At 63.9% G+C, this 13,420-nt stretch overlaps 1 protein-coding gene across 1 annotated transcript in view; it reads left to right on the top strand.

Annotated features, from left to right (window-relative positions):
* Window positions 1-1,938: 1,938 nt before the first annotated feature.
* Window positions 1,939-13,420, top strand: part of LGR6 (leucine rich repeat containing G protein-coupled receptor 6) — a gene marked incomplete at its 3' end in the record, with an annotated part of 94,798 nt that continues 83,316 nt past the window's right edge. The window contains exon 1 of the mRNA XM_079935877.1: window positions 1,939-2,290. Within this exon, the coding sequence (XP_079792003.1) occupies window positions 2,091-2,290 (200 nt within the window). The 5' untranslated portion in view covers window positions 1,939-2,090. The remainder of the gene's footprint in view (window positions 2,291-13,420) is intronic.

Genomic DNA, 13,420 nt, shown 5'->3' with positions numbered 1-13,420 from the left:
AGGGGCCGAGTCGGGAAATAAGGGATGTGGTCAAGCCAGAGGCCGAGTGCGTTCTGTCCATCCATGCCAGGGCCTGCTGGGAAACAGGAGCGGGGCCGGGGGGGCCTGGTGGGTGGCTTTCGCGGGGCAGCCCCCAGCCCCGCCCTCCAGTTTCCCCGTTCCTCAGATCTAGTTTCTAGTGTCCGGGGGGCGGCCCTGGATTCAGAGCGGGTTACTCGGGGCGAGGGGGCACAGCCGCTGCCCTGTGCACAGCAGGACCGACCTGGCCCTGGCCACCCCCCCCCCACAACCCGGCCTTCCCATTTCCCGCCGCCGGCGGCAGGCGTGGGGGGGCTCACTGCTGCGTGGCCAGAGCGGCTGGGTTTTCTCTGCCTCCTTCGCTCCACCACAGTGCGGGAGTCTGGGGAGGGAAAACCAGGAGGAGAAGCAGAAAGGAGGGCAGGAGTGCTCACCGTGGCGACACCATCACCCGCGGCCTCACCAGGGCCCATCCGTCCCCTCATCAACCAGGAGGCCCTGGACGGCTGGCGCCAGCGGCGGGGCCCCAACTGCTCCCGGTAGAGGGCCTGGGGGACACAGAAAGCCTGCACAAACCAGAGCAGGACGCCCCGAAAGGAGTCAGACCCCGAATCGGGGAGGGGCAGGGCTCTCCTTGGCCGCCCAGAGCGCCTCGTGAAAGGCGAGGGGTCAGAGGTCAGGAGGGCCCTCGCGGCCTGTGCAGCAGAAGCTGGAGCAGGGCAGCCTCCCCGCTCACCTGGGCCTCCCTGGGCTGGGTCACACCCTCTGCACACTCGTTCCCAGGAGTCGGGGTTGGCCCATGACGACCCTCCAGTCGGCGGGCTGGAGCCTCGCACTGGGCCCGGGCCCCGCCATGCTGAGGGGGCAGCAGGGCCCCCGCACCAGAGCTGCAAAGGAGCAGGAGGGCCGCAGCGAGTGGGGAGTGAGGCCGGGAACACGGCCGAGTGGGAAGCACCCCTGTGGTCTCTCCGGCCCTCTGTGCACAAGGACCACCCAGGCCTTCCTGGGGGCTCATCTACATCAGGGCCGAGCCCCACACCCCAGAGGCCAACGGTTGGTTTCCGCCTTCCTGGCCCAGCCGTGCAGCCCCTGGGGCCCGGGAGGTGAGAGCAGTAGCAGAGAATGGGAGGGGGTGATGAGTGGCCCTGGGGGGGTGACGGTCCTGGATGAAGGGCCACTGGCTGCGCTGAGGCTTTCAGGCTGCCGCTGTACACTCAGGATGGACCGTGTGGGGAGAGTAAGGTCAGGAGACGCGGCCGGCTCTCACTCCACCCTGGGCTTGGCCCGGCGCCGGGATGAGCCCAGCTTCAGCCACCGTCTCTCGCCCTCAAGCCTCCCGCCTGGCCCTTCCAGCCTCAGGCTGGTGGAGCTGCAGCTGCCGGACTGGCCTCCAGGTGGCGCCAGACTGCCGACTCAGGCCGGCCCGGACCGCCAGGTGGGCGCGTCCCCCAGCCGGGCGCCTGGCTCCATCCCGGGAGCAGGGTCCAGGGCTCCCGGGCTCCTACCTGACTGGGGCCGCGTGCAAGACGCTTTGTGAGTGGACGTCACACCTTCTCTAGTGGGGGGCCTGGGGCTCGGCTGGAAGGCTCCTCCTGTAGCCACCCGACCTCCACCCGCCCCGCGGCTCCGGCCCTTCACGGCCCACCTGGCGCGACAACCCCTCGCTCCCCTCCCCAGGAGCCAGGATGCGGCGGGTGACCCCGAGTTGTACTTCTGGGGCTGCTCCCCCCCCAAGTGGGTGGCCTCGAACAAACAAGGTGCTTCCGGGGCCCTCCTCCGATCCCCTGTGGCCCCGAGGCTGTCCGCTCTGGCACGGGGTCCTGAGCCCGCAGCCCAAACGCCTGCAGGACCCGCTCTCCGCTCTCCGGGTTGTTGGCTTTTTTCTTTCCTGGATGAAATTCCTGCCAGCTCGGAGGGAAGGAGGGAAGGGGAGCGAGAGGCGAGAAAGTTCCCTGGCTCCGCCCTCCCCTGCCAAGCCCAACCCGTGAAACCCAGGAGTGAAGACCGCGAAGCGATGCCTGCTCCTCTCTGACTGTGCGCCACCGGTGCCCGCCGCCCTCCCGGCCGCCGCGATGCCCAGCGCACCCGGGCTCCGCGCCCTCTGGCTCTGCGCCGCACTCTGCGCCTCCCCGTGCGCCCCCCAGCCTGGCCCGAGGCCCGCCTGCCCGGCCCCCTGCCGCTGCCACGAGGACGGCATCATGCTGTCGGCCGACTGCTCTGAGCGCGGGCTCTCGGCGGTGCCGGGGGACCTGGACCCCCTGACGGCTTACCTGTGAGTACCACGCGCTTCTCCCTGAGCCCGCCTGGCTGCGCGCTGGCCGGGCCGGCCTCAGTCTAGGGCACCTGCGCAGCTGGAGCCCTGAGGCCCAGGCATCTTCTGCCCTGTCCTGGACTGCGGGGCCGTGGCGGGGAGAACAGTCCCAGGCTGAAGGCCAGGCGAGTGGTGAGGCTGGGCTTCCCCGACCGGTTCCCAGCTGGCCCCTGTCTCGGAGCCTAATGGCGCAAGCCCAGGCTAGGTGAGAGGTGGGTCTCCGGGCCCTGAGCAGAGGGGCCCAGACTGCCGCCCCTTCTCCTCTTGCCGGTTTCTTCTCCTGCAGAGCAGCGCTCAGGACGGTGGCCGGGGCTCAGTGGAGGAGAGGGGAGGGGCCCCGTGGGGGGAAAGATTGTCCCCAGCCGGGGCAAGGAGAGCAGAGCAGTCACTCGAGCTGGGTGGCCTTGGTGGGGGTCCCAGAAGCCAGGAGAGGGGACTAAGCCACCCTCGTCTCCTCCAAGATGTCCCTGCTGGCTCCATCTCCCTCCACTGAGGCCTCTGGCTCCCCAGGGGCCTCCCTGAAGTCACGTCCCAAGAGGCCGTGTTGGAGACACTAATTTGTGGGCAGTGCCAAGCTGAAAACCAAAGAGCTGTTTTTAGAGTCTGAGTCGGGGTGAGATGGTGTGTGAAGTGGACCCTACTGGGGGCAGCTGCCCCTCAGGGCTTGAGGGCTGGGGGCTCTGGCCTGGCCACCTGGGCAGGAGGAGGGAGTGAGCACACACTCCAGACCACCTGCCTCCCCCCTGCTCTGGGGAGAGGAAGGCTTCCTGGCTCAGCCCCGCCTGGGCCTCCATGACCTCTTCTCGGAGGAGGAGAGTCTGGGCCATCTGTCCTGGAGGTGGGGTCCCGGAGCTCTGTGGCTTTGGGCTCCAGGGCCTGGGGGCTCTGAGGAAACAGGAGCTCGTTTGTAGAGTCAGGCAAGTATTTGTTGAACTAAATGGGACCAGGGCAGCTCCCCTTCAGCCGTTTTACATGTGTGTGGGTGAAGCGGGTAGGACGTTGGCTCATTTGAAGACAGGGTTCTGTGGCTGAAAAGAATTTGGAAATGACTTCTGTGGAGCCTTTCTCTGGGGAAGCAGGAGAAAGTTCCCTTTTCCAGGCTGAGGGGCTCACTGGTCCCACCTCCTTCCCCAGACCCATCCTTTCTCAGGAGGACTTGGGGAAAAGAGGACAGTGTCGCCGTCAGAATCCACGCTGCTGGAGGGTTGCCCCCACCGTCTCGTCGCTGTTCCCCTGGCACTGTCATGTCTGCATTTGGGGTTTTCTGAGCCGACCCTGAGTCTCCCTGGGGCCTGAGAAAGCCCCTCTCTCCCAGGACTCAGCCTGTGCATCCCAGGGTAGGAGGGAGGGTCTCACGTGGCCTGGGGACCTTAGCAGCAGGCCCTGGAATGTTGGAGGGAGGGGAAGACACGCAGGGTCCCCCTTGGCCACGCAGGGTCTTGTCTGGGTGGTGAGTGGAGTGTCTCTGCAGGGCGGTGGGCCTCCTTTCTCTGCCTCTCTGGAGAGTGGCCCAGGTGCAAACGCACCGTGGAAGGGTGGGCGTGAGGGCCGCCCCCTTCCCTCCTCAGCAAAGTGAGGATACGCCAGTCCAGCCCCAAGTGGCCCAGCTCCGGCCAAGGACGGCCCACACTTTCATTGGCTGCTGGGGCCCGCAGGGCCTCTCGTCTGGGCCACCCAAGCCCTGGCCCCTCCTAGCTCTGCCCCTGACGGAGTCACCCGAGTCCTCTGAGCCTCGGGGTCTTCGTCTGTACGTGGGGACAAGTGGGTGGTGGGCAGGCTAGGTGAGGCGACGTGTCATGTAAACTCCCCGGCACAGTGCGTGACACATACGAGCAGTGCCTGAACCCTCACGCGGGAGGAAATGGCACCCGGGGTGAGCGCAGAGCCCAAGGGAACAGGCTGTGGTGGGACGAGGGGAGGCGACCGCGGGGTGCTGGCCTCAGTCAGTGCCTGGCTGCTCCGGATGGGGCTCGGGGTCCAGCCAGCTGTGAACACTGGGGATGGGGTGGGAGGACGTGGAGGAGAAGGTGAAAGGTCAGATGAGAACACGTGGATGTACAGGGGGCGGCCGGTCAGAGGGCACCCTTGAAGACCTTCAGAAGGTGCCAGAGACGGAGCCGTAGGGGGCACCAGGGAACTCGGGGCTCCAGGAGACACCCAGCCCGTGCAAAGAGCTGCCCACCGCTGCCCCGCTCTCTTGGTCCCACTGCGTCTCTGCTCTGCCCTCACCTGCAAAGACGACGCTCCCTCAGGGTCGGACGCCCGGCTGATTGTGTTGAAGGGACCGACGCCAAACACCCACAGGCCTTGGCGTCTCTCCAACCCGTGGTCTCAGTGAGGCTCGTGGGGACTCATGAGGGTTTGGATGTCCTCCCTGGAACTCACCTGGGAGACACGGACCCCCGGCTCTGGGGCACCCGGAAGGTGGGGCGGCCCTCGCTCTATCCCGTCCCACGTCCGCACAGCGAGGGGATAGATATACACGTGTTGTTGGCAATACCCAGGGCTGTCCCTGACTTGGAGAATCTGGGTAGTATTCTGAGTCCCTCCTTTGCCCCCAGAGTTGAGCAGAGACAGGAAGTGAGTGGGGGGCCGAGCTGCTTGTAGAAGGCCTGAGGCTCGTTCGCTTGCACTGACCCCTCAGCACGCATTTCCATCACCTTCTGCCGCCGGGACGAAGGGGGGCCCCCGCTCCGCAACCGCCGTCAGGCAGCTTACTGCCTCCTTGGGACCTTACTCCCTGTAAGGCTGCTGTGACGACCGCTGACCTCGATGAAAGGTCAGACGCAGCGTGTGTGTAGATTCTGGATAGTTTCCATCCTACTCATCGCTGCCTGGGGGTGATGAGACGGAGGCAGGGCGCTGGGGAGAGCGGGGGTCCCAGCACAGGTGCTGGTCACGGCAGAGCAGGACCGCAGTCCTCACAAGCTGGTGACCTGGGCCAGTTTCCTCATCTGTAAATGGAGCTCATGCCTGCCTCACAGGGCTGTTGTCTGAATTCACTGAGACGATGTTTGTAAAGGGTTTGGCACAGTGTCCGGCCCTTGGGAAGAGCCCAGTGTTAGTGGTGTTGTTATTAGGGTGACTGGGGCCAAGAAGTGTTAGTCAGGGAGGTCTTCCTGGAGGAGGAAGTGCGGGATGGGCGCATCTGTGTGTTGGGGGATGAGAGAGGAGAGAGTGGCTGCGGGGAGCCGAGAGGAGCTCTCTGGGGCCTGGAGAGGTTTTAGTTTTCTCCTGGCCGGTGCGGACGCAGAGCTTTGAGGGGGATGAGGCAGCAACGGGTGGGATACCCCAGCCCGCTCCCCAGCGCAGCGGCTGGTCCCTGCAGGGCCTGTCGTCTGAAGAAGCAGAGAAACATGTGGCTCCAGGGAGGATGGCGGCCTTGCGGGCTGCGTCTGGGAGATCCATGGGCCTCTTCTCATTCTGGACCTCGGAGGCCGCCCTTTCCGGGCTAGGCCTCCGTGTCCTTTTCTAATAGATTCTAAGAGCCTGAGCTTCTCCCCACCCCACAAACTCGGGGTTTGAGTTCTAACCCTCAGCCCGTGCCAGAACATTTCCAGACCACAATGCGCACAGGTTTTGTTGAGAAACAGGGCCGGAGACGCAGGGGAGATGGGCTCTGAGCCTCCTGTCCTGGCGCAGGACCTCCCCCGGGGAGAGCGGGGAGCCGCTCCAGGAGGAGGGTCCCCTAAGGACTGGGTGCCAGCCTTTCTATGAAGCAGAGCCGGGGTGGGGGGCGGAGTTGGCCCATCAAGGGGCAGGCCCGGTGGGGGGGTCGCTGGAGGAGGGCGAGCGTGTCAGGGAGCCAACACCCCAGTTCAAAAGAAAGGCAGGAAGCAGCCCCGGGCGAAAGAAAAAGGAAACCTCTGGGCTCCAGCAGCGGCGTTGCGGGCTCAGTGGGTGGGCGGCGGGCAGAGGAGAAGAAAGCCCGGCTCAGAGCAAAGTCGCCCAGCCCGCCCAGCCAGCCCCGCCTCTCCCCTTCCGAGGGCTCGACCCGACGGCTTCCGCGTGGACCGTGCCCACCAGGCAGCAGGCAGGGCGGGCGCGGTGCCGGGTGCCCGACGGAGGCCCTGCCGAAGCCCTGGGCTCCAGTCTTAGCACTTCGGTTTATGGGCTGTGCGTCCTCTGGCCGCTACTCACTCGCTCCAAAGTTTGTCTTTTTTCATGTTGAGAATGGAAACGCCGACAGCATTCACTGGGAAGGGCGGTAGGAGGAGCCACGGGACAAAGGGGCAAAGCCTTGTGTCTGCTTTAAAACGTTGACCATGGGCGCTGTTTTCCTCAACGCTCCACTGCAAAGGACCCACTGAGGCCCGGGAAGGGTGACAGAAATGCCTGTGACGGGCGCAGACTTAGGGAGACAGAGTCTAAGTTCTGGAGCCCCATTGGGCTGCCTTTCCTCCCCCCTCCCTCCCCTTCCCCCCTTCTTCCCTCCCCGTCCCTCCCCATTCCCCCTCCCCCTTCCCCTCCCTTCCCCATTCCCCCCTTCCCCCTCCCTTCCCTTCACTCCTTCCCCTCCCCCTTCCCTCCCTCCCTCCCTCCTCCCTTCCTTCTTAAAAATTTACTTACTTTATTTTATTATTTATCTATTTTTGGCTGCATTGCGTCTTTGTTGCTGCATGTGGGCTCTCTCTAGCTGCGGCGAGCGGGGGCTACTCTTCGTTGCGGTGGCGGTGCGTGGGCCTCTCACCGTGGTGGCTTCCCCTGTTGCGGAGCACAGGCTCTAGGCGTGCTGGCTTCAGTAGTTGTGGCACACGGGCTCAGTAGTTGTGGCACACAGGCTCTAGAGCGCAGGCTCAGTAGTTGTGGTGCAGGGGGCTTAGTTGCTCTGCGGCATGTGGGATCTTCCCAAACCAGGGCTCAAACCTGTGTCCCCTGCCTTGGCAGACGGATTCTTAACCACTGCGCCACCAGGGAAGCCCCCTTCCTTCTTTCTTCCCTCCCTCCCTCCCTCCCTCCTTCCTTACTAATCAAGCCCCCTCCCACTGACCTTCAGGGAAATGACCTTCCCTGGAGCCCATTCTGCTCTTGGGTTCCTGATGGGGACAGGCGGGGGTGGGGACGGGGGCGGGGCGATGGAGGAAGTGACCATTCTCACAGGGTTCCCTGGAAGAGATGGGCCAGCCTGGCACCTGTGAGGACTCTTCCAAGAGGAAAAGTCTGGACTTCCAGGTGACTCCTGTCTGGAGAGTCCAGCTTCTCCCCAGAAGCCGAGTTCCGTGGAAAGAGCCGGTTCTCCGGTGCAGCACAAGGAAAGCTAGGTGTGCACGGCCGAGGCATCTGGCTCCTTTCTGCCCTGGGACACGCCCTGAGGGGCTGCAAGGACCCTAACGGCTGTGTGACCTTAGGAGCAGGGCGCTGGGCCCCTTGGGAAGGTACAAGGGACAGGAGTGCGGGAGAAATTTCCAACCCTCGGCCCCCACGTTGGAAAAGACAAGTTCCTGGAGCCAAACTGAGACGGATTTGCTGACTTGGGGGCTCTCAGAACTGTAGGGGCCCCTCTGTGCTGACTAGCCCCTTGGTAAAGGGGTGGTCCCCAATTTCTAGAAACTCAGGCCTCTTTTCCCGCCTCAGACATGGGAGAACAAACTTGGGCAGAGAGCAGAGAGTTATTTTGGAAGCAGCAGAAGGACACGGTGAGGAGGGGAGCTCGGGGTTGGCTCTGCGCCCCCCAGAGCCCTGCCAGCGTGGGCCCCGGGAGTGCTGGCGGCGGCGGCAGGCGGGGGCTGCCCCCGGCTGCCCTGCGCCCAGAGCCTCGGGAGCCGAGGTCTCCTTTGGGTCCCATTTCCTGCTGCTACCTGCTTCCTCCTCAGAGCCAGCAAGGGGGGCTCGTACCCCGAGCTCTCCACGGCCTGGGAATCGGGGTCCCCTCTGAGTACCTGTGAGGTGTAGAGCCTGGGGCTGGGGCCGGGGAAGCAGCTCGCGCCGGGCTTTCCGTCTCCCCGCTCTGCTCCAGCGGGTGGTGGAAATGCCTTCCTGGTTGCACTTTCCCAGGAAGTTCGGAAGTTTCTTCGGGAAAACACTAGATCTTGGGAAGGCCCATGTTTGGAGCCCCGCGGATGTACCTGGGCAGCTGCCATCACCCTGGTGGCGCTGCCTTAACCTGTCAGGGTAACAGTCGGCATTTACCGCCTCCATTTAAGCGTGTAAACCCCTGAGGGACACACCAGCTTCATCCCCACGTTACAGGTGAGGAGACCAAGCCCCTTGCTCAGGAGCCCTCGAAGGCCGCCAGCCGGTGCTTGCTGACGCTGGGATTTCAGCCGCTGCCGCCTCCTAACCACATGCACGCTGCCTCGTGGGGCAGATCAGGGATGCTGGAGCAGCCCCTTAGAGCCTGTTTCTTTCTTTTCTCAGGAAGAGTCAGTGGTGGCCCCTATCCCTCCTGCCCGCTGTGGCCTCCGGAGCTGGTGGACGCGGGGGTGTGTCTGGGGGACCAGCTGCGGGAAGGCCCTGGGGGTGGAGGGGAGAGGCCTAGCCTGAGCCCTGGTGGACGGGAGATTCGCACAGGTCGGTCGTGGGCAGGGCAGGCCCTCTGCGGGGAGAGGGCACGAGCCTGGGAGAGGGAAGGGCAGCTGGCCTTCTGTCCATGGCCTCGTCTGTCCCTCCCGAGGCAGGACCTTCCAGAGCAGGGCTTTCTGCCTCTTTCTCCTCAGGGAACATTAAAAAAAGAAAAAAAAACGACAGCAATTCAAGGCGTTCGGCAGCTGGGGTAAATCGTCCAGCCTCTCCAGGCAGCATCCGGCCAGGCTGGGGGCCCCTGGCACACGCACACGCGGAGGCCCTGCTGTGGTGGGAAAGCGTGGTGTACCCCTGTCCTTGGCCTCCATCTCCTTCGCTCCCGTGGATGGGGGGAGTGGCCCAGCTCAGTGCCGTCGCCCACCGGCCTCCTGGGGGCACTGGGGTGAGAAGCTGAGGCAGACCTGCAGTGCCCTGGTCCTCCCGCAACTCTGTGGCCGGGGCTTTGCTGGGAGCGAGACCAGAGAGTCAGATCTGGAACAAGCCCCCGGCCTCTCCCCTCCCCTTTGGCCTTTGGGGTGCTGGAGGAGGTGGGCGGCCCTGGGGGTGTCCAGACGGCGCGGCGGGCAGGGTGTCAGGGATTTGGACTTGGTCCCAGGCTCAGAGCCGAGGCATATGGCCTCCTGGAGGGACGGGGAGCGGAGGTGCAGAGGGGGTCCACCGTCCCCGTCTACACCCCAGCCCAGTGCATTGCTTTCTTAGGGGCCTATGGGCACCAGGAACGTCAAGGTTTATTCCAATGCCCTGAGCGATTTGCAAGTTTGGATCACCCCCTGCCCCCCAACCCGAGTTACCCTTGGCTCCTGGAAGCATCAAAGACAGCCACCACCAAGGCCCTCTTACACTTCCTGTAGGAGGGACAGAAGCCTCCCCAGGTGACCTGTGTGAGTCCAGATCTGCTTCACGCTCCTCGCACGCAGGGCAGTAGGCTCAGTGGGCAGGGACGTCCCGGGGGCTGAGCCCCAGGTGCCGTGAGCACCTGTGCGCATCCTGCCGACGTCTCTCACTTGGGCTGCAGCCCCCAGCCCCGGCCCACTGGCCACTGCTTAGAGGTAAAGCCCTTGCCCGCCCCCACCCCCGGCTGTGGTGGAAGCGAACCTTCACTTACTCGTTCATTCACGGATGGGGACTGAGCCTCCCCGTCTGCCCAGACTCCGACCTGAAGGCTTTCTCTGCCTCCAGCCTCGTGGGGCCGGACTGCTCCCCGCTCAGATGAGGCAGGGGCACTCGGGGGAGGTGAGATCAGGGCACACGTCGTACAGCCTGTGGGGGGGTGAGGCTGTGGCAGGCAGGTCCAGAGCAGGAGTGGCGAGGGGCGGGGACGGAGGGGCCAAGCCCATGCCTGGCCGCCGCCCCCGTGCAGGACCTGGGGGAGTCACTGCAAGGCAGGCGGTCGTCTCCCCCGCCTCCCCCAAGGAAGCTTGTGTCAAGCAGGCCCTGCTTGGGGGACGGAGAGCTGACACTGGGGGTGTGTTCCCTTCCTGAGAACTACCAGGCTGCGTTGCTGCCCACGTCTGCTCAGGGGGTGCCCATCTGTTTGTCCGTCTGTCCACCTGCCTCATTGATTTAGGCTCTTGATGTCTCTCATATAGGGGGTGGGTCTCAGGGAGGGGCCAGGCCTCCCCCTTCAGACAGGCAGGACTTCACTCCTGGCGTGCTTCTCCTCAGGACATCACACCTCCCTTCACACACACACACACACACACACACACACACACACACACACACACACAGAGACACAGACACAGACATAGACTCACACACAGACACATAGAGACAGACACACGCACACATACATACACACAGACTCACACATAGACACACACACACGCACTCACACACAGACACACGCCCCCACCCGGCTTGGGTCTCCACCCGCAGGGGGCGCCCTGCACGGGGCATGAGTGGTGCTTACAGGACCTGCCCTCATCCTCCCCTGCCCCGGCTCAGGTCTGGGGCCGCCGGGTGGGTGTTGGGGACCTAGAGGTGGATCGAGTGTCTGGGGCTGTGAGCCCCGAGGCAGGAGGGCCGTAAGCCAATCCCCCGCCTTTGTGGTGGACGCTGATCAGGAGGCTGGCAGGACCATTGTCAAGGACAAAAGCCGGAGGGAATGGGGACAGGCCGTCGGCCCTCAGGCTCCTTGGGGCAGACTCAGGAGCTGTTCTCCCAGCACAGTGACCACCCAGCGCCGGTGAGCTGGGGGCCTGGGCCGCCCCTCAGCCAGGCTGGCCCCCGGGTGGGCGGACGTGCGCCTTCCCCCCTTAGGAGCCACCCTGGGCTCGCGCTCTGCTGTCGCCACCACAAAGGTCTGAATGGCTGTTGAACAAGGGCCTCATTCTTATTTTGCGCTGCTCTCGCCCTTGTTTGTGGAATGAGGGTCTCGACCTGCCTCCCATCCCAGGTGTTGGTAAATTAAGGGAGTCCCGTCCTCCGTGCTTGTGCCCTGGATCCTGACTGCTTCTGTCCCCAGGGTCACGATGAACCATGACCTCGGGCAGGACAGGCTGGAGGGTGGGGCGGGCGCCCCTTCTGAGGGACGCTGTGCGTGGAGGCAGCCCCTGTCCAGACACACTCGAGTGGGCATCACTGCGGGGGGGTTCCTTGGCCTGCGAGTGGCGTCTGCCGGGCGGGAACCACGGGCTGCCGTGCTTGGGGGAGCCCCGCACACCCCCGCTTCTGTGAACCGGCCAGCTGTCGGGCTCCAGTGGGCAAGGCCTCCGCGCGAACGGGGTGGGGTCGGGTGACGGTGAACGAGTTAATACGTGGAAGCGCTTGGAAGGGTGTCTGACACACGGTAGCCACTTGGCGTGGTCTTATTTATGCCACAGTTTATTAAGTGTGTACTTAGTAGCGCCCGGCTGTGCTGGGCACTGGTATTACACTGAGAATTCTCCACCACAAACGAGGGGGAGACAAGGACTCAGTAAGTGGCTGTGCGCGTCCCCCCACCCTGCCGCCACCCTGCAGACCCCTGCCAGCTCGGCCCCTCCCCTCCCGGGTCCCCCCCGCGGCGGCGGTTTTCTCTGGCGTGTACATTCAGGGCTGCACGGTCGGGAAGAACGGGGGTGTCCACGGGGCCCTCCTCTGGTTTCGGCTGCAGTTTTGGGCGCCTCTCTGCTCAGTGGGATTGGAACCAGGACGCCCCGACCTCCAGTTCTTTCTTTGCCCCCAGCTTGCTGAGAGCTTGTGGACAAGTCCTCTGGTCTCTGGGCCTGTCTCCTGCTGGGTTGGTAGTTCTGCGTCCCAGGAGACTGTAGAAGCAGAGGGGACGGAGTGGGAGGAGGGGTGCGAGTGAGGCCGAGGTGAGGGAGGGGCCCCGGTCCCCGAGAGGCGCAGCGTCCCCCAGCGAGACCTGAGATCCCGGGGCTGGGACGAGGCGGGGTTGAGTACAGGCGACTTATCCCATCTAGTGCCTTGGATATCCTAAAGCCTTTTACTCAACGCGTGGTCCCCACCAGACCAGCAGCCTTCCTCCTCTGGGGACGCACCTGGAGTGCAAAAGCTCAGACCCCACCCCAGACCTGCTGGGGCCACATCTGCATTTTAAAGTGTGCCCGGCACCAACCTCCAGGTTCTCCTTGGAATAAGTCAGACCGTCAGCTGGCCAGCCACTCCCTGCACCCCTGCCCCGCCCCGCCCGGGATTTTGCTTTTACCTAATTTGTACTTAGGTGGCGCCCCGTGACTATCACTGTGATTTACTGCAAGGATGTGGTTAAGAAATGGCTTCAGGCAAGAAGCCTGCAGCCCGGGAAGCGTGAGCTTGATTTAGGATACGAGGGGCCGACTGAGACTTCCCTTTCTCCGGGAAAATTCCCGGTTCTGCCCTAGGACGCAGCCCCCCTGGGTCTAACTCCTGTTCCCTCGTCTGTTTCCCACCCAGGCTGGTGGCCCCAGCCAAGCAGGGCTGGTGTCACACTTGCACGTGGTGCTCAAACACACTGCTGGGATGAGTGAAGCAGCGAATGCACAAGTGAATGGTGGCAGCGGGAGGCGTGGTGGCCGAGAGCAGATGCGCTCCCCTGAGAGACAGGCTGCGTGGGAGGGCAGCCCTCACACCTGGGGCCGTGCTGGCCTGGCTCTACGGCAGGCCCGAGGTGGGGCGTCCACCCAGACGGCTGCGGCGAGGACAGAGCCGAGACTTAAGCTGCCAATTGGCCGGTTTGGGTTTCATGGTAGTGAGACGTCTGCTCCGTAAACCCTGCCACTTAGAAGCTTTCGCCTTTCCTAGTCATTCTCTTTACCATTTCTTTAAAAAGAAAACCTCTTTTGAAGGTTTCCATCCAGTTTCCAACAAGCTAAGACAAAGAAAGGCATGCAGGCTTGCATGGAGAGAGTGCTCTAGGGACCCGAGGCTTTTGGTCCTAGAGTCTGCACTGTGTGTCTGCCTCTGAAGGTCCGAGTCTGTGTCTGGCGAGATTTCAGGCTGGTGGGTCAGAAGGTACAGCCCTGCACATGCTGGGTGGGGACAGGCACAGGGGAGGGGGCAGCAGTGGGGAGGGTGTGTCCTACTGGATCCTGGGATGACCCGGGGCGCTGGGATCGATGGCCAGGGACCTCTGGGGTGAGTCTG

This window comes from Stenella coeruleoalba, assembly GCF_951394435.1.
Source record: "Stenella coeruleoalba genome assembly, chromosome: 1".
Lineage (NCBI taxonomy): Eukaryota > Metazoa > Chordata > Mammalia > Artiodactyla > Delphinidae > Stenella > Stenella coeruleoalba.
This window is presented reverse-complemented; position numbering and strand designations above follow the sequence as displayed.